We start from the raw sequence: 25,823 nt of genomic DNA, 5'->3' as shown, positions 1-25,823 counted from the left end.
TTTAATTATTTAAATGGGGAAAAACGTTTTTATAACAGCGATTAAAAGTCGAAAAGCGGTGAAATTAGTCGAAAGGAGGCCCTATCCCTATCTTGGAAGGGCGAGTTCATTAAAAGAGGATCCAGGCCTGGAGGAAAGACAGAAGGGGTGGTTTTTGGGGGCGATGGGAGTGGTGGCGGCGAGGGCCGAGCCGGATTGGCCACCCCCGCCGCCGGTGGGCGTAACTCCGATCTTGGGTGGGGGCGAATTCGCCTTCACTCATCCCCTCCGCCCGAAGTACGCCAGTCCATTCTCAATCCGTGTTCAGTGATACGCTATGTTCAACTCTCCACTCTCCAGGCTGAGAGATTTTTAATTTGAACGCGTATTCGACATCGTATTACGTTCAATCGGTCCGTTTCGTCTCGCTTTTTGACAGTGGTTACACGAATTTGACATGGACCTCATACAAGATCACTTCATAAGGTGAGTCACTCAGTCAATCAGATAAAATTCTATTTTTTCGTTCATTCTTTCCAATAAAATTTGAAATGCATGTTTAAAGCACTATTTTCCACGATTTAATTTTTAAAAAAACTACCCCTTGACATAAATATTCACATTTAGGCAGTTTTCCTAAAATAAAATCATTTAAACTTGTCTACAAGGTAACGAAAACATTCCAAACAACCCAAATAACTGCTATAATAAAACCAATAGGCAGCTTACCTTCAACGTAAATTCTTGTGGTACTAAATATACAAATTGATGTAACCTTGTGACCCATTTTTTACTGTAACGGTGCTGACTATTATTAAAAAAATATATATACATAGTTACTGTTTTTCTTTCATGCGCATGCCATTTTACGTTCACTCTCGTGATATTGTTTGGGGGAAAAAAACCTGCACGTTTAAAGTAGTGCATCAAATTATGTTGATTACGATTTATGCATGAGGTTTAAATTAGGTTATTATCAAAAGGATAGTTATCTGGAAAGTGGAAAAAATCTGATTTTTTAAACAGGAATAAATTTAAGTGAGAAGTAAATATTTTGGTACATAAACAATTTTTTTAAAATTTGGATTTATATAAACTCAAATTTTCACATGTGTGTACATATATGCACATGCATAGAGTTGAGCTTATCACTGCTAGCAGTACACCGGCGGTGTCGGCAGTACAGGGTCAGGCCTAGGTTTTAACCGTCCATAACCCGAGGTTGACCTCCGGATGCTGTCAATAGGTAGGTCAATTCAGCACCCAACGCATGCAGGTCTTAGATCCAAATCACACTCTCACTCGTCCTTAAATATATTCCCTTCTATTTAAATACCATTCATTAATTAAGATGGTGGAGTATATCGATATTCTTCCATCACCATATATACATATGTATAACTAACCTAATTGAGAGTCGATGGGGTGGGTATTCAATATTTCCCCATCAACCATATCACACTACAAAGTCATGCTAATAAATACATTCACTCTCACACACTAGGGTACACTACAATAAAACAGCCTAGTTTATATAAAAGAGATTATATAAATAGGGAGATTTATAGCTATAAAGTCATAAACATACATGGACAAATATTTTATAATAAAATAATTAGAAAATATTCATACCGAATGAAATTCATTAGTCAAAAAGCATGTCATCTTGTCATTTTATTATAGAAGATTGACAAAAAATTAAATATTGAATAATAAAATTATCAATTATCACATCACAAAAACTGAAAACTATATTGTGCAATTTTTTTTATTTATAACAATGATATGTTTATAAATTTTAAAAAATGCACATTTTATAGAAAACACGTTATTGCATATTAATGGGGAAAAAAAGAGCACTTTAACTATATAATTTTTAAACACCCGCAAAACATAGTGAGGAATACAAAACATACTTTTTGTCAAAATTTATTAAAAAAAGTGTAGTTTTGGTTTTCTAAACTCGACCTGTGAGACTTGTCGACCTGCGTTTGCATAAATACCCATTTGATGAATGCTGATGGCGATGAATCGATTGTTGCTTCTGAATGCGCATGATCACAGCATACAATGAACCACCGATGACGATGGGAATGTTTAATAGATTACCGGAAAGTAAGCCCGTAAGAAGGACGACGTTTCGCTCGTCGAACGACCGCACGTTCATTGTTTAAAACTGGTGCGGTTCCAAAGTAAATTTTACATCGGATTGTAAAACCGTGCGCCGACTGTAAACAAAAGGCTGAACAGCTGTCATGCTGCGGTGTGAACGCAGCTGTTCTTCGTCAATGGCTGTCCTTTTGAAATTTTCGGATCCTCCTACATTCCGTGTTGAAATCCATAAAAACAATTGAACTGTTTTTTTTTGTTTTTTTGGCGAGAAGTCATTTGGAATATATTCAATTACTCATAGTAGTAGGATAGTACATATAATTAAATTTAAATTACTACTACATTGGGATCTTTGTCAATAAATTCAACCAAATCTCTTAATTTAATTAATTGAAAGGACTGAAAGGAGTAAATTGTTAGTTTAAGGAATAATCATTATAAATTATATATGCAATAATAACATTAATTAATGAATCAAATATGACAAAAGCTTCCTTTTAAGTTGTTACATAATTTCCGTTCAATTTACGTTCATAATCTTTAAAACAGTAAAACATAATAATAATATGTAAAAGAAATAGTACTTGGGGGCATCGTTGGCCGCAACGGTGTAAGCGTTGATACGACGCTCGTCACTGTGAGGTAAAGATCCCTGGTTCGAAACCAGCGGCCCCTTATTCGAACCGGACATACTTACAAAGGGCTTTTTGTCAAAAACACCGGGAGGGTGGGAGAGAGAGAGAGAGAGAGAGAGAGAGAGAGAGAGAGAGAGAGAAAGAAAGAGAAAGTCAAATGCTATTTATCGAAAAATGTTTTTCCCTTATATTCTAGGTCTTTATTGAAGGTGATTAAACGTAGGAAAGAATATTTACAACCGGTGAGGCCATACAAGACATAAGAACATAAGCACCTTTAAAAAATGGTCACCATTAGAAATAAGAAAAATTAACACATTCATATAAACGAAGAAATGAAGAACAACCAAAAACAAGAAGAAAGAACAAAGAAAAGAAAAATGTTTTGTTGATTGGGTATAAAAACGTTCGTTTAATACAATGATTTATGACAATTAGATAATTGGAAACATAAATTAGACAAACACAGACATACAAATCAATGGATCTTCGAGACTTAAGTAAAATTATGTTATCAAAAAATTGAATCATCCTCACTTGCCTAATATTTCAAATAAATACTACGAACTATTGAAAAAATAAATAGCAACCTTTGGCCATAAAGGGGACAATAATTGGTTGTCTTAAGCTAAACACCTAATGGTTTTGATTTCAATAATAAAACTATATAGAACAAACTGGAATTAATAATAATTAGATTTGAAATAATAAAAATCATTTTAAAGATTTCAATAGGTGTCAAATTTTACAAGTGCTGCTATAAACTCCAAGACACTGCTTGGTATAAATATGTTGAAGAACCTGAAGTTTGGTCGCTGCCAACGACTGTCCACCCTCGGAGTTTTCGTTTGACTGTCGGCTTCTCGTCATTTTCAGTAGGTCCGTTATCAGCAAACGACCGGGAACCAAACAGACCTAAGACACCAAAACTATTAGATACGGCCCAAACTATGATAATTTCTGAACAAAGACTTGCAGGTATAGATTGATTTGCATTTCATTAGCAAAGAAAAATAAATATTGCTCACTGTGCCGTCGTTACCACCGTAAGCAAATATGTTGGCACGGTTTAATTACTTCACTTGTTGAGTGAAAGCAGACGGAAATAATAAAGGTGAAAGAAATGCCAGGAACAGCGACTAGAATGGAAAAATGATTGAAGGCTCACGAAATCGGATCGGTCACGGTCCTTGCCACAAACGTCTCAATTTAGGACGGTTTCAATCGAGTGTAACGGGAGGATGACTGGGCACTACCCATGGGCACCCCCCACAATGGTAACTGTAAAAACGCACATAATATTTATTATAAAGAAATAACTATCTTTGAAATAGCCGAACAGTTATTCATTCACATTCTTTAAAATAAATGGAGTATCTGAAAGAGCGAAACTTTTGTTTGTATTCGCGGTTGAAAAAAAACCTTGGAGGTTTCATTACCATATTAAGCAGTCTAAATTGTTAATTGGAGGGTTCACGAACTTTATTGCTTGAGCGAGGCGTGTTGAGCGAATGCAAGATTAACGCTGATAAGTCAAAAAATACACGTGGTCACGACAACTATGTAAGGAACAACTTTCTCTTTAAATATTTTTTTTATGTAAGGTCTTGGTTGAAATGAAAAAAAAATATAAAAAGAATTAATTGAAAGAAGTAATTTGGTCTATCAGACACTAAACATAATAGGTTTCTCTTTAATTGATTTTTTTAGTTAGAAAATTCTGTTGAGTAGAATTTTTTGCGAAGTCGCAATAATAAAAATAAATGTTTTCGTGCGATTTGCAAAATAAGAGGATAACCTATTGACTTGTTGACATTTTCTCAGAAATAAGTGTGTGAAGTTGGTCAATATGCGGAGATTGGCCCATTCAGTTTTTGACTCGATGCCCTCCGCGACTTAAAGAATCACGAATTTACATCCCATTGCCTATATCGTTCTCGAACTTTTTCATTAGCTTATTAATTATTACTTCCTTGTCTATAATCCGACCTTATTTGATTCGAATGACAACAATTAAAAATAAATTGTACTTGTAAGTATATAAAGCGTTAAGCGATTGATAATTTATAAGAATTCCTTCTGGGGTCTGAGGGATGACAAAACTTATTGTGTGATAGCCATCATCCTGGTCCGCCTACCCTCGACGGGTTTTGTTGTCAGACGTTTCGGTATTTCGCCATCTTCAGTGTTTCGGTGATTTGTTTAATATCGCCCAAACACTGAACCGAAAGCTGAGACGCGCCTTGATTAACAAAAACCCGGCTATGATAGGCAGATCAGGATGACTATCAAACAATAGTAGTAGATTCCGCAATCGTTCTTGTTCGTTCTGGTCAGCCTATTTCTTGCAGTTATGTTCTAGTCAATAGTAAGTACAAAAGTCTAAAACCTGACAAAACCATGAGCGATCGAATTTTTTTTATATTTCATCTTAACAATCATATTGTACTTTGAAATTGTACTTTATTCGTCAAGAAATCATTACATTTATACTTCGTTAGTTGCCAATCAAGTTAAAACTTAAAAGCAACACTTATTATTTAGTGAATACAATAGAATTGTACCAAAAGTAAAATAACGGTTAGACAAATAAACTTAAGAATTGTAGTTCACTGAGTTGCAGGAGGTACGTAAAATGTTGAGCTAAAAAGAGAATAAAAAAAATACTATTTGGAAGATATTCCTATCCTTACTGTTTTATAATAAGGGTTAAACGGAAGAGATTACACTTAATTTTTTCTTTTCTTTATTTTCCTTTCTATTTTTCTATTTCTTAATTAAAAGTACGTAGAACTTTATTCATTTATTGTAGAAGACCTCAATTTTAGAGTATTAATTATGTAAATATACAAGGTGGCCCCAATCGATTCAGCCACTCTTCCAGATCTTACAGGAAATTGAACGCTGAGTAAAAAAGGTCCTATGAATCTGTGTCCGCAAACCCTTCTGTTCCGAGCTACAGGCAAAAAACCATGAAAAACCACGTTTTTTTACCTTATTCGTGAAATTGTTAGTAAACCGTTAGCCTGACCGTAAAACGGCTTGAAACAACATCTGTAGAGGATTAATTTCTGCGCCGAATGAGATTAAAACCAACCTGATCGGCCGAAAATTTAATTTTTCGAAGTGAAGGGGTACACAAAATTCTCTATTTCTGACATTTTTATCGAAAATTCACAACTTAAACGCCCTATCAAAAAATTCTCCGTTACAACCCACGTTTGTTATATATATTGTGCAGTTCTGCATCGCTTTGCTCTTTCAGTGAATTTATTAGAGAATTCTCATGGGCTACCGGTATCAGCACTAATCTTACGGGTCTATAAACAGAGCATTCCAATAAAAAAATACGCAAATTATCATTTACACTAGAATCGCATGTAAGGCAGACCCCTGATCCCAAGAGTAATTATGTATTCTATGGTAGAAATATATATATATATTTTTTTTTTTTGGCTCAAGTCAATGTAAATCCAGCGAATATCCTGATTTTGTAAGAAGGTTGATTACAATTTAAATAGGAGGCGCCAGAAATGTGCGCAGGCTTTGTTTCTTTGAAAACATTGCTGTATCAGGAGATTAATTGTTTCAAAATCATTTTGGAAGAATATATTTTTATATTATGAATTAATATGTGCAATTGTTTCCTAATGGCATTGGCATTTTCTTCTTGTTGGTAGTGTCGTATGTCAATCTGTACAATGTAAGTACAGATTTTAGTTGTCAAGCCTTGGTCCTGGTATCAATGTTTCCTTTTGGGTTCAGATTACATTTAATGATCTAAGGGTCATCACCGAAGAACCGAATCTTCTTTCCTTACGGAGAGCAAGGAAACAAGATTTGATTCTTAGTACTCCAGTTACTTAGTTATTCTACTTTACCAGTTAAAATGCCAACCCGATTTTTCATTCAAGCACAGCAGCTATGTTTTCAGTATTCTGTTCCCAGTTTTAGAAGAAACCGAAACAGGCAGATTATTAATGTATTGGTTGGACGTCTCAATTTTGGCGTTTGCAATCATTTTCGTCAGGCCATACTAGCTGTGATGGATCGATACGGACCAAAATGTTCAGTAACGACCAAATTATAGGTTCATCACCACTCAGACCGCAAGAATAACTATGACAGAGTAACAATGCAGTATTAGCAATGGTACTTTGCTGTTTTAATATGCCTCACAGGATGTTTTATCTTTTCTTGCAGCGTTGTTATCCTATTCCCAACTAAACTAGTTCCTTTTGGATTTACAAATTATTTAGAAGATTTTTTTAAGGGTTGGCAACTTTCATGACGATGCTAGAATTATATTTTCTAAAAGTTTTTACAATTGATTACATTGTCAGTCCTGATTACAGTGTAGTTCTAATAGTGTAGAAATTATATATGGTTAGATAATATGAAATTCTCTCAAAATAATGCAAAGCATTCCAATATAATTATTGTATGTATTAAAGCTACAATTCATACGCCAAAAATTTTGCCGGTTTTGCTCCGTGGAGACGGGCGGGGTTATGTGGTATAATATTAAATTTAAAATGGGCACCACGCTGTTTAATATGTAAAACGGAAACAGCAAACCGTAAAACAATAAAAAAAATAAATGAAATAAAATTAAATTAAATTAAAATTAACTAAATAAAGAGTTATGATGAAATTAATTAGGAAGTTAGGCCTGTATTTGTGTCTTCCTATAAAATAAACTGGCTAGATGTGTCAACCTCTCACACTAAATAATTTCCTCAGGCCAATTAACCGTATAATGAGCAAATTTTAAGTAAATAGTACACAATATTTACATACCCAAAAAAACAAGACTCTCAACAAACTTAATTTTCTATGAGTACGACGACAACAAATTGAAAACAACCTTACAGACTAAATGAACCTTATGTTAAAATTAATGAAAGTTTTTAGTTCAGATAAAAAAGTCAATGGCACGAGCGGGATTCGAATTTTTTATCTCAACTAAAAACCTTAATTAATTGTAATATATTAATTGGTCAAGAGAACCACGAAATTAGTGAACTTATGTTAAAATCTAAATACGCATTTGTAACAACCCATTATATTCGTCGTCCGATTGACCAAATAACTTCTTTCAATTAATTAATCTTTATGTAAGGTATTGGTTGAGATGAAAAAGTTAGCGTCACGAGCGGGATGGGAAGTTGGTGTCCGAGAGGATCGAAGTCACGATAGCTCAAGTGGTAGAGCAGCGGCGTATCTAGCCGAAGATCGTGGGTTCGAATCCCGCTTTTGACGCTAACTTTTTCATTTCAACCAATACCTTACACAAAGATTTATTACAAGCTAAACTTTCCTGAGAACTAGTGCCATCTACGTTTCTTGATCCCGACGATGTTGAAAATCATCTCCAAGTTGGGGCGCCATTAGTCGACATCCACTGTCGCCTTAGTTGATGATGGAATTGATATTTTCTAAAGTTACGGCCAGGCTGCTCCATCTCCGCGCACACCTTCGTCACATGCTTTCCCGTATACTCGGTCGTCCTGAAAAGGACAATGAGGATCTTTAACGTCCGCACCTAGCCTATGCGGCCTTATCGGACGTTTTGATTCTCAAGATGAGAGCTGACGCACCTCCGCATACGACAGGATGGTGTTACTGCCGCAGCTTTGGTGTAGAGGCAGCTCAGCCCCGAAGGCCCAAGAAAACCTCGCTCCCGCTTGCCCCATGCAAGCATCAGACCGTATGCCGCGCGCAAAGGGCTATCTAAGCCGAAATACATCAGCCCGGTCTCCCGCGCACTCCCTAGAAAGAGAAGGCCACTCTATCTCCCAGAGTATTGGGGCTTCCCTAGCGTAGAAACTACCGGATCCGCTCCGGCCGCGGTTTTGTTTATAGTGGAATTGCTAACCACCCCCTAGAGGAGTACCGCCTTCGGTAAAAGCCTCCTATCGAGCTCGGCCTACACCTACGTGCAAAGCATACTGGAGTAGGAGCAACTGATTCACTACCCGTTCCCATCCGCCACTATTCACGCATTCGAGGGACTTTTCAGCGTAATCACACCGTCACACTTGTCTCTCTTCTCTGTCCCGACTCACCCACTTACACTAATCCTAAGCCTATCCTAGGCCTTATTAAATTGAGATTGACACACCGCCAGTCCAGGAGGCATATCCGGTTAAATAATAATGCATACATATTTTATTACGTTACAATATCCTTAAAAGTATTTATTTCCAAATTGGCTGTACGATTCTTATTATTTCGTGGGTCACTTCGGTAATTTGGTCATCTTAACGTACATTATACCATATCGCATACTCCGAATGTTTTGTTGTAGGCATGTGATGGATTAGCTAAATAATGACATGTCATACTTTTTAAGTGATTCATCATTGTAAGGTCGTTTGGTAGGATTGTACTTGATTTCATTGTTCATTTTAGTTAATTAGTGAACGTTCGTTTGTATTTTAGAACATTGTGACCAGTGAAACCAGCGTCTTTAATGATGGGAATATTGACATTGCAGTCGATTAATTGTGGTTGTCCTTGAAGCGTTTATGCTGTGATTCGTTTGCCGGACTTGTATGGCCTGTTTCGTAAAAGGTATACCAGACCCAAAGCTTAAAACTCTCAGGCAGGGCTTTACTAAATCTCGCCTCCAGGCTATTTATATTATCACGGTTAGGCCCCTTCAATGTATATAGATCTATTGAGAAATGACAATGGGATATCCTGGGCCTTTGTGTTAGACGATAGGAAGTGGACCCTGCCCGATGAATGCTCGGGGGTCTCAATGGATACTGTTTAGGCAAACAGTCGGCATAGGCCTTTTGTTCACAAACTGTCCACTGACCAACTTCCTCCCTTCAATTTCCCAGGATATAAAAAAAAAATCTTTCATCAAGACTCGGATTAACATTTGTTCTGTTCTTTCGCCATTCACCCAGTTTTAAACAAAAAACCCTCATGGCCTTGAAAATATTTGCGCCCCTGGCTCCGGCATTCTGAGGTTTACATATCAATCCTCTATTGAAGGGTCTTTTCTTTCTGGAGCGTGTTGTTTACATGAAAGGCTTAAATATGCGAAGTTCAATCGATATGTGTTTATTTTGTACATTCAACACAAACATTATTATCTGCTGATGAGTCCATTTGTTTCCAGATATTCCAATATTTAAAACGGGCAGACGTTGCATTACATGATCAGTTATTTACGGGTAAACTTGAAGTAAATAACAAGATTTGTTGCTTCCTATATATATTAGTGATCTACCTTAAATTATACCTATCAGCCTAAACGGTAAGAAAAAACACATTTTTAAGCCTTCTTTACGACCTCATTAAATATCGAATTTCTAATTTAACACGTTAACAAATACAACGATTTATTCAAAATTTTGAAACCTATGCGTTCAAATACAATTTAATTAAACTGGGAATAAAAGCTTAGATCGAACAATAATTTGAGTTTTTATTATAATTAAAAAAGCAACATTTTATACAATTAAATTCACTAATTTCGTGGTCCGCTTGACCAACTAATATATTACAATTAATTAAGGTTTTTAGTTGAGATAAAAAAGTCAATGGCAATCGAATCCCGCTCGTTCCATTGACTTTTTTTATCTCAACTAAAAACCTTAATTAATTTTATACAATCAGAATAGGTGTTCGATTTTTTTAAAATTACGTTGTTTTTTGCTTTAGTGCAGTTATGAACTTTGATGAAGTAGATTAGATAACAGATTTATTCTTTCATTTATTCATATTTCAATTATTTGTTACATATATTATTTATATTACAATCATATCATCATACCTTGGACCTTTCTTTCCTCAACATTTTATTTAATTAATTAATATTTATGAAAGGCATTGGTCGAGATAAAAAATCAGTGTCATGAGCGGGATTCGAACCCACGACCTTCGGCTAGATACCCCGCTGCTCAACCACTTGATCCACTCGGACACTAATTTCCCATCTTAACCTCACCTCTCGAATTTTCCTCCTTTTTGCCATTTTTCAAATGCCGTGTAATATATTTGATTCTCGGCGACAAATGAAATGGCCACGGAGATCTTTAGTGAAAATGTAATTCAGCTTAATTATTAAATCCATTACAGTTCTTGGTCCGATTAACCAATTAACATTTTTCAATTAATTAATATTTATGAAAGGCATTGGTCGAGATAAAGACGGAAAATTAGAAAGGTTGAGATGGAAAGTTGGTGCCCGAGCGGATCGAATTCACGATAGCTCAAGTGGTGGAGAAGCGGCGTATTTAGCCGAAGGTCGTGGGTTCGAATCCCGCTCGTGACTCTGACTTTTTATGTCAACTAAAAACCTTCATTAATTGAAAGATATTAATTGGTCAAGCGGACCTCGAAAACTAGTGAGTTTTTTTGATATTATCTCGACCAATACCTTTCATAAATATTAATTAATTGAAAAATGTTAATTGGTAATCGGGCCACGAAATGTAATGGATTTAACCTTTTTTTTTAATTTTTATAACAAACCAAAATAACAAGGTACTTGTGTTTATTTGTTTATTTTCTATAATAACTAGGTATATAATAGTTGCCTTATAAGTTATCACAATGTCAATAATTTATTGTTTACCTTTACGAAATGGATCTAATCCTTTTATACCCTTTAGATTAAAAATAAAGAAAATCAGTTAAATTTCATCTTTTCTAGAGTCAACTTGTTGAGTGAGTTAGTTTAGTTACAAGTTCTAAGTTCCAAGAACTTAGACTGTCCCACTAGTTGCGCGTTTTTTTTTTTAAAGCGGTATAATAATTATAATGTACATTAATCAATATATAACTATAATGTTTAAAATAAATATTCAGCATGGACAATGCGTAAATGTTTCTACAAGGTATTTAGAAATAAAAATATTTTTTGGCATCATCCACCAGATGGGCAAATTGATCACAACATTAAAGCTTGGAGTACAAAACCAATTAATTGACTGAATCAATATGCCCATCGTTATAGACTCTTGTTTCAAATATTCTGTAATTGGCTTATAAATATATAATGATTATCAATGATAAACTATAATGTAAAATCCATTTAAAAAAATCCAAAAATATTTAAAAACGAAGATTTAATATATAATAACTTTTATAAGCACTTATTGATAATTAATTGACGGTACTTAAGTTTAAACCATATTGATTTTAAAATAAAATTTTTGCACACACGATTAATTATGCAAACATAATTATTTTGAACCTTTTCATGTATCTTCTTACAAATCAAACTACAGTTAAGGTTCTCATAAATCATCTCATAAATAATACAAAAGCTTCATACGTCGAAGAACATTACAGGTGGTATTATTTCTTTTTTAATTTCCGCACGAACAACGACCATTTGGGCTAATTCTCACAGTGCGGATGAGAAGTATCCAGTATTTGCAGTTCAACGTATCCGAGAGAGGGTGGCATGTGAAATGGTGCGAGAATAAACGGGTTTCATCATCGGCTCAAAACGACAATAGTGTTTGGTGGGGTCTGTCATTTCACGTTAGCCTCAAGTTACAACACATTGAGCACATATGTTCCGCAAGAAATTTGCCGCTTTCCCCCCTCCGGTTCTCCCTGCAGGAATCACACTGTTAGGGTCAGTTATACACGCACTTTTGAACAGGATCAACAGATTGTTTCCCCCTCTTACGACTGCCATTGTTTTCCGTGGAAACACGTGCGTCGCATGATACGCCATTAATTTATGGGCTGTGATTTTGCAAGGGGTGGCGAAGATCCTTTGATTTGAAAAAAAATGTATATACGAAGTTATTAAAATCACGATCTTACAACGAATTGTCTGATATAGTAACCTTTATAAGTTAATTTCAAAACGTTTTATAATCTTTAGAAAAAATTTGTATCGTTTTACGATGATGGTGTTACTGATATTAGTATTTAGATCAAGGGAAACATTAAGCCCAAAGCTACCATTCTGTACTTTGATTTGAATGAGCTTTATTCAAGAATGACATGACGTTGAAATACGATTTTCTGGTAATTTCGAAACATAATTATAAACTGCTTTCAAGCTTCCAGAGCATACATTTATCCTAACCATTAAATTATTCATACAATTATTATTGAAAACTTAAAACCAATAGTAAGTCCGTCTAACTGCACAATAGAGCGAATTCCTGCAGAAATAAATGTACTATACATTACGATCAGTAGTCTCATAGTACTCTTTGAAATAATCTATTAAATTATTAATCTTATCTGTGTGGTATTTAGTGACCGTTAATTAATGATTATTTGGAGATCGCGAGATGCGGTCTGGTGTGACGTGTATGTAGAAAAACATTTTCTTTATCGAGCCAACGTTTCGATCTTTATTGAGATCATCTTCAGAGCCTGGAATTTATGAACATTGTTTAAATTATACAAATACATGTAAGACGTGAAAAAAATGAATTTATAAAATGATAGAAATTTTAGACTCAAAAGATTTGTATTCACTTAAAGAGTTTGTGTTTTGTGTAGATGTGTAATTACTGTGTATCGTATAAATGACACCCACTGGATGACCTTAATGATGATCGAAACCCACGTACAAATAATCAATAATCATATCATTGGTATAAATAATACCGGTAGTCCAGTACCTCTTCAGTTTATCCAGTACTCTTTTTGTCTTTTACCGATCCATTCTGTGATGGAGGATTCTCTGTTAGTTATCCCAAGAATACGTCCTGCCATATATACGGTCTCTGTTTTTTCGTTATCCTGAATTCTTTTGTGTCATGGTACCCAAAATATAATTAGGTTGTTGTGTTTTTGGAGATGTTGGATACATTCGCTGATTAGTTTGATGTAAATTTTTTACATGTTAATGCTTTAATACCTATTCAATCTTATCAGTTTTTCGCCAGTAAGTGTCTTTTTCGATGTAAAAGGCTCGTAGGCACGTTTTTTACGTATTTTTCAAGAAAAACGAAAAACATTAAAAAAATCGAAAAAATTATTATTGTCTTTTTTGATGTAAAAGGCTCGTAGGTAAGTTTTTTACGTGTTTTTCATGAAAAAAGCAAAAAAATCGAAAAAATTATTATTGTCTTTTTCGATGTAAAAGGCTCGTAGGCACGCTTTTTTACGTATTTTTCAAGAAAAACGAAAAAACATTAAAAAAATCGAAAAAATTATTATTGTCTTTTTCGATGTAAAAGGCTCGTAGGCACGTTTTTTTACGTATTTTTCATGAAAAAACCAAAAAAATCGAAAAAATTATTATTGTCTTTTTCGATGTAAAAGGCTCGTAGGCACTTTTTTACTTATTTTTCAAGAAAAACGAATATACCCCAAAAAAATCGGAAATTTTTTTTATTGACTTTTCGATGTAAAAGGCTCGTAGGCACGTTTTTTAACTTATTTTTCAAGAAAAACGAATATACCCCAAAAAAATCGGAAATTTTTTTATTGACTTTTCGATGTAAAAGGCTCGTAGGCACGGTTTTTGTAACGTATTTTTCAAGAAAAACGCAAAAAACACCAAAAAAGCTTTTGTAGGGAACAAACATTGATGGCATACAATTCTGCTTGAAAGACCTAAGTGTACTTGCCTAATGATTGCTCATATTTTGGCTTCGACCCCGATCGTTTTTTTCGTTTGTTTTAGAGCCATCTGTATACCATATCATTGCATCTGATGTATCACAGGGGCAATGTGATACATGGATTTGCTAATCTTTGATAGCTGCCTAGTGTTTGGATGGGTAGTTTTTGTTGACTTTCGGTCTACCAGATTAGTGATCCATAGGTAATTTTGTGTCTAATTACAGTGTATAGCCATTGGGCTATATTTATTTGCTCTGCCTCGAAACTGTTAAAAAATCTAGCAAAAATGTGTTCATTACTTTTTAATGTTTCAGATCTGGGAATGCCATGGGTGAGCCCAACTTCATGCCACAACAGCCTCAGCCGATACAGACTCAGCAGAGCCCGTCTCAAATTTCGAAAAGAGAAGAACACATAAAAAGGCCCATGAACGCGTTCATGGTATGGTCTAGGCTGCAACGACGAAAAATCGCCCAGGACAATCCCAAAATGCACAACTCCGAAATATCGAAGAGATTAGGTAAGGAACTATTAATTTAGTACAAACACATGTAGGTAAATGAATTCCGTAGTACTAGTTATTGAGAATTTTAGATTTTGGAAAATACTGCAGGATTAGAATTTTTTTTTCATTTACAGGTTTATTAATCTTTCATCCTTTAAATTATAAGACCTTTGTCTCCCTCATACAGGGTGCTGTACAAAAGGTTCTTTGAAGAGAAACAAATCCGTCATTATCGATTTTCATAGTAACAGTTTCTTGTAATAAAAAATCGGAGGACCTAACCAGAAGAAGGGACATCCTCACATGATTAAGAATAGGCCATGCGAAGTTGACATACGGACATTTACTTTTGCCGATGCCCAAGTATGTGTCCCATAGGCAGAGAAAGCTTGCTCGATGTGTCCTTCCTAACTGAGGGGTTCAATTCCTTAGCTCCATGTGCCATACTCTCTGTATGTTGTATGTCCGGCCCCTTGTTCCGAATCCCGTTGTTTTATTGTATAAAGTACTGATAGTTTTGTGTATCCAGCGTGTGTTGAGAGTGAATGTATTTGCTGGCGTGAATGTGTAATGTAAATGAGCTGATGTCGGAATATTGAATACAGATCGAACTTTAGTTATATATGTGTAAAAGGTGAATACCTGGGGTGAGAGTGTGAATGGTTTTGGATTTAGGAACTGCATGCATCGTGTGCTAAAATGACTTAGCTGTAGACAGCACACGGAGGTCCGAACCAGGACTGCCATCACCGGAGTCACCTGTCAATGATTGTAAATTACAAAAGCTGGAATTGCCGGTGGACTGCTATAAGTGATAGGCTCAACTCTGTACATGTGTGTATACTTATGAGTATGAGCTTACATAAATGCAAATCTAATATAAAATTATGATTTATATAATAAAAACAATTAAGTCGTGAAAAATGATAATTATTTCTGGCGTGTTTCATCTCAGTTTTTCATTTTTGTAACCAAACAATGTAAAAATTTGTATAAGTCATAAATATATCAAAATAAAAGTATACTTGTGTAGTGATAATATAATTATAATCAATTATTCGTTTAATCTAAGATCTCGGCTGAAATGAAAAAGTTAGTGTCCCAAGCGATATTCGAACCCAAGACCCTCGGCTCAATACGCACGCCGCTTTTTTGACAACTTGAGCTGGGTCGTGGGTTCGAATCTCACTCGTGACACTAATTTTTTCATCTCAATCAATACCTTAGATATAAAGAATAATTATTATGGTAAATTATGACCACTAAACATATATGGATTAATGTAATTATAATTACCGTTAGTCGATGATTATTCGTAAATCGTGAGATGCGGTCTGGTGTGACGTAGGTTTAGAAAAACATTTTCTTTATCGTGCCAACGTTTCGATCTTTATTGAGATCATCTTCAGGGCCTGGGATTTACAAACATTTTTTAAATTTAACAAATACATGTAGGAAGTGGAAAAAGTGAATGTATACAATGCAAAAAATATTTTTTATATTCAATCGAAGTATTTCTCCTCACTAGTTTCACAAACACTTTGAGTGAGTAAAAATACTTCGATTGAATATAAAAAATGTACATGTATTTGTTAAATTTAAACAATGTTTGTAAATCCGAGGCCCTGAAGATGATCTCAATAAACATCGAAACGTTGGCACGATATACAAAATGTTTTTCTAAACCTACGTCACACCAGACCGCATCTCACGATTTCCGAATAAACCTCTAGTTGATGGAGGTTCATGATCATCGATTTTCAATGACCTGATTATGTACCATATTACAATTTATATTGTCTAACCGTTTATTTAGCGTTTTTCACCATTAATGCCATATATTATTTATTTGTAACTTAGTATTTTTCTTTTAAGGTGGCATAAAAAGAAAGATATCATTTTTAAACATAAAACATGTAGAACGGACATTTTAAAGGCCTCTGGATGGATTGTGGCTTCAATTCCATCTTACTGACGTTAATATAATAGTTGAGATGACACAAATTGATAATAGTACCTGACAAATGTTTGGACAAATAGTGTGACAGAAAATTTGACTTATCATCGTTTTCATCTGTGTTTGATTTATTTACGTTTTATGTAACGAGAAAATTCGTAAAGTCACTCTTTACATGAAGGAATTTTTAATGAGAAGTAGAATATTAAAATTTTTATAATCATAGAAACAAATTAACTAAAAAGCGAAAGGATTAAACCACTATCCATGGAGTATTCACCTGTATGTACAGTTCAAGGGTATGTGTTTCACTTTGTTATTGATTTTCCTAAACCTTATAGTTTATGTAGTATGAATACTATTCAATTAAGTCGCTGTGATACGGTAATGAAAGATAATGAAACTGATGCAAATGACGTTTGACAGTACAGGGGGATTACAATGGATGCTATATGCGCTTTTCGGCCGTTCCAGCAATTTTCTCGCCGCATTGCCACCCAAAGGGAAATAGGCTGTCAACTCGAGGGATACAGCTATTTTCAGCTGTCGGTCACCACTATTCAATCCTCTTCCAATTGCCAGTAGACAGTCGAGGGAAGGAGTGCCGCTGCCCACATCGCCTTTTGTCATTATTTGTTTCACCTGCATCTAGATGCAGCATTAACTTAACTACAATGGATTCTTGACTTGAATGCCTTCTAATGTGCCACTATGATTCTTTTAGAAGAGTAGATGACAATAGTCCCACATCCTATCGGAGTCCATCTCGGATTATAATACAGGGATTTAACAATCGTCACAATTTTTATGATTCATGTCTCCCCTAAGGGGAAAAAATGATCGTTATTTCGAAGCGACACTAAAAATCCGGCAAAACATTCTCATGATTTTTATGTATACATTATGTATTATTTTCACTAGTTTTCGAAGTCCGCTTGACCAATTAATATCAGTCAATTAATTAAGGTTTTTAGTTGAGATAAAAAAGTCAGTGTCACGAGCGGGATTCGAACCTTCGGCTTGATACGGCGCTGGGGTTGAGATGGGAAGTTAGTGCCTGCTGCGTATCAAGCCGAAGGTTCGAATCCCGCTCGTTACACTGACTTTTTTATCTCAACTAAAAACCTTAATTAATTGAATTATGTATTATATTGAAACAGTAGAAATTTCATTTAATACTATATGGAAATTCCGATCGATCATTATTGTTTGGGTGAAGACACAAGAGAAGGATCAAGTTCTTGTTTGATAATATATTATGTTATCCACTAAAATTAATGTATTATTCTTAAGTATTTTAAAATAATTTTCAGAGGAGTTGTCTAAAAACTGAGAAACTTTGAGGTTTTTATTTTTGAGCTTGACCGTCTATGGTCATCCTAATTTGCTTATCATCATTAAAAAAATTAATATACATAGTACATTTTTAATAATAGTTCAATAACAAACAAAGCAAGGAAAGTACCTCTTTAAAGTCTAGTATATAAATATTTATTTAAAAAAAAAAAAAAAATATATANTATATATATATATAATACAGCTAGGGTATTAATACTAAGACATACATATAAATTGGTCTAACCTTTTGTTTTATTTTGTTTATTTGTATCGTCAACTGTATATGTATTAATGTATTAATCCCTTTATGTTTTAGTAGTCAATTAACCAAGTTACTTTTTTCAATTAATTATTCTAATTGTATATATAATGTATACAACCAGCAATTTAGATTTCAATTTCAGATTGTGATACTACTGTGACAACTTAGTCTTCTATCAAATTCACTAGTTTTCGTGGTCCGCTTGACCAATTAATATCTTTCTATTAATCAGGTTTTTAGTTGAGATAAAAAAAATCAGTGTCACGAGCGGGATTCGAACCCACGATCTTCGGCTAGATACGCCGCTGCTCTACCACTTGAGCTATCGTGACGTCGATCCACTCGGACACTAACTTCCTATCTCAACTCCACCTTTTGAATTGTTCCTCCTTTTTGCCATTTTTCAATCCATCTTCCAACACATGTAAGACTTAGGTAGGTAACATCGTCAAATTTAGGAACAGGTTCGTTGTATAAGTATATTCTAGGACATGAGTCATGGCATAGGGATCGATAAAAGTGATGAGTTGTGACTTTGAGGGGTTAAACTTTATTTTCCAACACTGCGTTTTTCAATTGTAGATATGTGGTTTTCTAGCATAGCTTGTATAGAAGTGTTACTTGTTAATATGGCGGTACGTGCATTTTCATTTACGCGCATTCCAGAAATAAAAATTGTGTACAACAGTGGACCACGTATTGACCTGCAAGTACTACTTTCAACTCAGAACTTCATAATCCCTGGTTTACTGTGAAAAATCTCTACTTAAGGTATGATCGTTTAATCAGATAATAAATCTAGGGAACAAATAGTTTTAACTTGTATAATAGACCATCATGCCATACATTGTTGAAGGACTGAGAAACACCTACAAACATTCTAGTGGCGTACAGTTTCTGCTAAAGACATGAAGTAATGTGTAAGCTCTTCCTTTAATTTTCATCGTTCAGATTCAAAAGGATGTCTGTCTATGTGAATCTGCTTTATTATCAAGACATTTCTATTGGTTTTTTCGGGAACATTCACAAAAAGCTTCAGTCACTACTCTATTTCAGGGCTTCCCTTTAGCTTGTTTCTGTAGCCTGCAGAAGATAGTCCAGGACGACCTGAAACGATGAAACAATTTTGAACGTTAACAATTCCGGAGGAAGAAAAAATATGTATCTACAGAAAAATATTGTCTAATAATCGATTTTGAATTTTAAAATTAGACAAGATCATTCCCAGTTTAATGGTTTGCTGGTTATTAAATAAATGCAGAGTTATCATTCCTGGTCCATTGAAGGTGCATAAATGAGCCTGAATTAGTGGTCCATTGTTTAATACTCCAGGATGTAGTAAAAAGTGAAAATCTTACGCTGACTAGACTTAAAGATTTAACAAATATTGATATTCTAAATTAAACAAGAACAAATACAAATAGTCTTCTGTTAAACATTTGTAAGCGCTCCAATTATCCCTAATCCATTGAAAGTACTGACCGGTCAAAACAATTTTAATAAGTGTACTTGGATCGGAAACGATCAAACAACTTTTCTGAAAAGTCGGCTAGGTCTGAAGTCCCGTTCCGGCTTAAAACTATTTCCAAAAAGTGTCTAGACTGTTACTAGACACAGTAATTCAAGCGGGCAAAAATAAGTCCCTAAAGCCAAATAGATTTACGGGCTTAACGGATCGTCAATTTTTAAAATAGAAAAGATGTTTTCCAGTTGAATCGTCTACGGACTATTAAACCTTCCTAAACGAGTCTGATCAAAATATTTAGTCTGGATAGTCTAATCGGAGCAGATCAATCGGCTTATCTGAAAGGTTGGCTAGGTATTGTAATCCTGTCCGGCTTAATGCCAACTTCAATAGGTGTCTAAATTATTGTTCTCAATCAGCAGGTAGCAAAAAAAATCTAATCGGTTTTTAACGGATTTGGATTTTTTAAATTCAAATTTTTGTTAAACATTTCCAAGCAGACTGAATTCATTGATCCCTGATCAATTGGAAATGCCTAAACAGATTTTATCAAACTATTCTGCTTGAATAGGCGACCAGAATCAAGTAACTTTACTAAAATCCTGGCAACATAATCCCGTTCGGCTTAATTTCCTACAGGTATCACACTATTACTAGCACGACCCTATATAGCAAAAATAAGATCCTAACGACAAATTGATTTACTGGTTTAACGAATTTTGCATTGTAAAATGCTATCGTTTACAGTTGAATAGGCTGTTAAGCATTTGTAAGCAGTCAGTTAAGTCGCCGAAACGATTCTGAACAAAACTGTCAGCGAAAAGAAGCGGGACAATTTTATCAAACTGTTGGTTTTTTTCCAAAAAAATAGATTTTTTTATTGCTTTTATTGTATATTACAACTACCTTCATTTTGGTATTTAGTAATAGTGTATGAATAAGTAAATCTTTAAAGAAGAGTGGAGAAACTACCCACTGGTAGTACTCCTAAGTATTTTTTATTCAATTGTTGTCATTGGATAGAAGATCTTTTTAGTCGGCGAAGAGGGTTGGAAGGAATTCGTCGAGATGAGAGGATTTGAATTTGAGAATTTATAGTGGTTGGGAGGTTTGTGAAAAATTTTTGGTAACGAGAGTGGATTACATCTTGGACAAAAGGAGTATTTAGGCCTATATGAGAAGTGTCGTTGGACACATAAAAGGGAGCATTAAGGATTTTTCTGAAGATTATGGATTGGGCTCTTTGGATGCGTAATATTTTGGAATTTTGGCTAAGCCCCACACTTCTAGTCCATAAGTTCATATCGGCTTTCACTGTGTGATATAAAGTAGTGAAGTGAGTTTGTAGTTTATTTATTACATACATTTTGTAAAAAGTGAATACAAAGGGAAATGTCTAGGACGTTATACATCTTTGTGGCAGAGCGCTTAAGTTAAATTTTTTTTATTTGGCCTAGAGAAATAAGAAAAGTGGTGAAAATTATTATAAAAACGACTTGCAGAAAGAATACATTAATAAATAGGGAAGTTACAAATAATTACATATATTATAAATTATAAATTATTGACTACATAGATAAGTATGATAAACAACACATTTACTTTAATGATAGTTAATTTCATAAATAAATTAATAAATAAGCAAGTTAATAAATAATTACTAATTATTATAAATTAAAATCATTGAATAGACTTGTACCATATATAGTCAAACATTTACTAATTTGGTAAATAAATACATATATAAAGAAGTAAAATTAAACAATTTAATAAATAATTTAGTAAATAATAACACAGTGAATAAATATACAAAGCAGTCATACTAAAATGTGTTTGATCCTCCTGTGTTTCCAATTTTTGTTGAGGTTATAGTTTCCTCCATTCTTTACTGTCATAATTGTACTCTCAGCGCTACGTTCATAAAAGGAGCTAGTTATCCTTTTGATATCATCGTTAATGTATGAGATGTTTAAAATTCCGTGCATATAGCTTATACGAACACTTCTTTAAGAGAATGTTATTAACTTTAAAATTTATTTGGAGTAGTTTGTAGGCACTTTTTGTTGGTGTTACTTGTGTAGCTCCATACCTGACAGGCGTATAACAGCATTGGTCTAACTATGGTTTTATATATAATGAGTTTATTTTGGGGGTTCATCCCAGATTCTCTACCCATTAAAGGGAACAGAGCCTTGATAGCACACTTCCATCTTTCAACCTTTTTACAAGTGTTGATACCAAAGTTAAGTTTGCTATCGAGGTGTAAACCAAAGTATTGAACACTATTGGGCCAAGGAACATTTGAGTCACCGATTCTTATAAATTCCCTATGTATAGGGTACAAAGTAGTCTTTTGTTTAAGAGAGGTAGGTTAGAACGTCTGTCAAGAAGTCGTCCTCTGTAAAGTTTCATAACTTCTTGTCGTTTCAGTGTGTGGGGATTCCACGTCAGACGTTTGGCAATGTATAGTCCTAGGTAGCGCACCTTGTCCGCAATTGAGGGGGGGGGGTTTATTTGATTGAAGTAGTCTGGAGGAGGGGTCTTTTTGCGGAGGGTGGAGGTTATGTGAGTGGATTTTTCTGGGTTGAATTTTAGTCTTTTTTTACACCATGATTCCAGTAGTGTGAGGTGTTCTTGAAGGTTTCGACTGGATCAGAATTGCTTGAAATGATCGCTGTGTCGTCTGGAAAGGTTAGGGTGGTAGTTTGAGGATGGGATGGCAGGTGTACACTCGGTACATCAAACTGTTGGCAAATGTGCAAATAGACTTAGCAGTTAAATAAACTCCTGCTCAAAATTAACGCACCACTTCAATATTTCACCATATGTTTTTCTCAGGTGTTTTTTGAACGTTATTTTTATTTTTAGTATTGTNTCTAAATTAAAGTTTAAACTTCCAAAAGAAATGGTGTCTGTTAAGCAGATGCAGTGAAACTGAGGAATAAACCAGGAGGAAACTCTTGTGTATCTTACCAAATCCATTTCAAAGCGGATTAACACGATTGTAAACAATTCTTGTTTACTTTTGTGGGATTGTGAAGCATAAAAAAGAGAATAAACATGAAGAGATTTAGCTGGATTTCTCTAAAAAGAATTTCTGTTTAAAAATTAAGGTGGTGCGTTAATTTTGAGCAGGAGTTTATTACAACTAATTTAGTAGGCACATGATTAAAGAAAAATAAATGGAATAGAATCCGGTTTCAACTTAACCACAGTAAAAAAGAAAAATTCGAAAATATATAATCTTATTTACTTAAACAACTATATTTAATAGTTACATAACTTCATTCCAGAACTGACATGTTATGATGTAAAAGATATTTAAAAACAACAACTAGAAAAAAAAAGGAGTCCATATGTTTAGCAATAGGCATGGTATATCTATCAATATCAAGAACATTGTTTATTGTAATTGTTTGTATCGAGTGTTGTTTTTATGTTAACTTATTGGAATGAAAGTGATTATTAGCGTGAAAGGAAGGGTTGCTTAACCCCACCACGAGGAATAACGAGTACTCTGGGGGAGTGATTGTGACCAGATTGCTATGTTTGTATTGAGTGTTGCTTTTATGTTAATTTATGGGAATGAATGTAATTTATTGGCGTGAAAGGAAGGCGTTGTTTAACCCCACCCGAAGATTATCTTGTGTCTGGAGAATAAAAGTAAATTATTAGCGAGAATGGAGTTGGTTCGACCCCGCTTCAAGGAATATCGAGTTTGTAGGAGTGATTGAGACCAGAATTCTATGTTTGAATTGAGTGTTGCGTTTATGTTAATTATGGGAATGAATGTAATTTATTGGAGTGCAAGGAAGGCGTTGTTTAACCCCACCCCGAGTATTATCTTGTGACTGGAGAGTAAAAGTAAATTATTAGCGAGAATGGACTTGTTTCGACTTCGCTCCAAGGAATATCGAGTTTGCAGGAGTGATTGAGACCAGACTTATTGTAGTGCAAACATGTTGTTTGATTCGGGTGGTGCTGGGATACGACCCACAAAATATTTATAAACAAATTTCATATATTTAAATTTGTGTATAGAACAATATGATCAACAATATAGTTTATAATTCAATTGGATATTTATCAATTTTGATTTTGAATTTGATCATTATAGTAATTCTCTCCTATATTCCTCAAAGGGGCTGAATGGAAGCTGCTAACGGAAAACGAAAAACGGCCTTTTATCGACGAAGCTAAAAGGCTGAGGGCGATGCACATGAAAGAACATCCCGATTACAAATACAGGCCGAGACGGAAAGCCAAAACTGGAGTGAGGAAGGACGGCTACCCTTATTCCATGCCGTATCAATCTGTACCTATTGACGCCCTGCGGCCAGGTAATTAATTTTTTTTTTTTTTGCTAGGTAATAAGAAATATCTTTATAAACTTATTCTAACATTATCTCCATTATAATTTATATCAACGTTAATATTAAATTCACTAGTTTTCGTGGTCCACTTGACCAATTAATAGCTTTCAATTAATTAAGGATTTTGGCTGAGATAAAAAAGTCAGTGTCACGAGTGGGATTCGAACCCACGACCTTCAGCTAGATGCTACTCTACCACTTGAGCTATCGTGACTTCGATCCACTCGGACACTAACTTCCCATCTCAATCCCACCTTTTGAATTTTCCCTCCTTTTTCCCATTTTTCAAATGTCGTGTAATCTATTTGATTCTCGGCGACCAATGTTAATATTAAAAAACTAAAATGCCGATTTGAATGAAAATATTCAGTTACTTTATCGAGTTTTGCTTTGGAACTATCAATAATATTTACGAGGTTAAGGAATATAAACAATACAAGATTAATACTTAAGAATTCTTCGATCCTAATGAAATTAACATTGAATTTACAGCGAAGGAGATCAAAAACTCCCTTCATTAAATATCCAAACACTATATAAAAACCTATCCTCCAGCCTGTTATTCTATATCGTACAATCAACACATCCTATTTACCCAAAGTAAAGGCATAATAATACCAACAATAATATTCATAAATTTATAGACATGAAAACTTCCGCAGTAATTGAAATGATATTGAAAAAGGTACGAATTTTTTCTGTGTAGTTTTGAGATAAATGACAACAGATAAAATCGAAAGAAAGGATTGTTTTGATAATTTTACAAAAAGGAATTAAAAGCCAAAGAGGTATTACCGAACGGAATATTATATTGTATTTTTATTATATCGCTTAATATTTTATTATAAGCTAAACGACTGACAACCTTTGGACACATAGCAAGGCAATAAGAGTCGATTTATGCTACATACGATTACCAAGGAAAAGATCAAAACTTTATAGACTAATAAATTTTCGATGTAAAGAACATGTCAGAAAATTAACCAACATAAGTACATAGTGTTATTTTTTATGTAAAAATGCAGTTATAATTTGCGACGTTTTTCTTTTAAAAATATCTGGTTTCGTAGGTTACGGGAAAATAATATATAAATAAATGAGAGAATAAAAATGCTTTTACCTCAATATATAGATTTGTTCTAAATTTTATCAGCTTCTATTAGTTGTATAAATACTCAATTAATTATACACAATTTTTTTCGAAATGAAAAATTTGTGTCATAGGCGAGATTCGAACCCACGACTTTCGGCTCAATACGCCGCTGCTCTACCACTTGAGCTACCGTGACTTCGATCGCCCATGCCACATACTTCTCATTTTATTCTAATTATAATTATAATTTAGACGCGATTTTATTCTAATTATAAGCAAATCGCGGCTTCATATAGAATCGTACACAGTCCCGCTAATCTAGTATAATCGTTAATAAAAAGTGTTTCTATATGAAGCCGCGATTTGCTTATAATTAGAATAAGATCGGGTAGTCGAAATGAGAAGTTTGTGGTATGGGCGATCGAAGTCACGGTAGCTCTAGTGGTAGAGCAGCGGCTTATTGAGCCGAAAGTCGTGGGTTCGAATCCCGCCTGTGACACAAATTTTTCATTTCGAAAAAAATTGTGTATAATTAATTG

General features: G+C 34.4%; 1 protein-coding gene across 2 annotated transcripts in view; it reads left to right on the top strand.

Annotated features, from left to right (window-relative positions):
* Nucleotides 1–273: 273 nt before the first annotated feature.
* The window catches only part of LOC106667008 (transcription factor Sox-14), a 57,716-nt gene continuing 32,166 nt past the window's right edge, over nucleotides 274–25,823 (top strand). The window contains exons 1-3 of one of the 2 annotated variants that reach the window (XM_014394599.2): nucleotides 274–465; nucleotides 14,606–14,811; nucleotides 23,961–24,158. In XM_014394599.2, coding sequence (XP_014250085.1) covers nucleotides 437–465; nucleotides 14,606–14,811; nucleotides 23,961–24,158 — 433 coding nt within the window. In that variant the 5' untranslated portion in view covers nucleotides 274–436. Of the gene's footprint in view, nucleotides 466–9,842; nucleotides 10,000–14,605; nucleotides 14,812–23,960; nucleotides 24,159–25,823 lie in introns of those variants that run through there. The other variant, XM_014394600.2, reaches the window with a different exon arrangement.

This window comes from Cimex lectularius, unplaced genomic scaffold, assembly GCF_000648675.2.
Source record: "Cimex lectularius strain Harlan isolate CLEC.00 unplaced genomic scaffold, Clec_2.1 scaffold189, whole genome shotgun sequence".
NCBI lineage: Eukaryota > Metazoa > Arthropoda > Insecta > Hemiptera > Cimicidae > Cimex > Cimex lectularius.
This window is presented reverse-complemented; position numbering and strand designations above follow the sequence as displayed.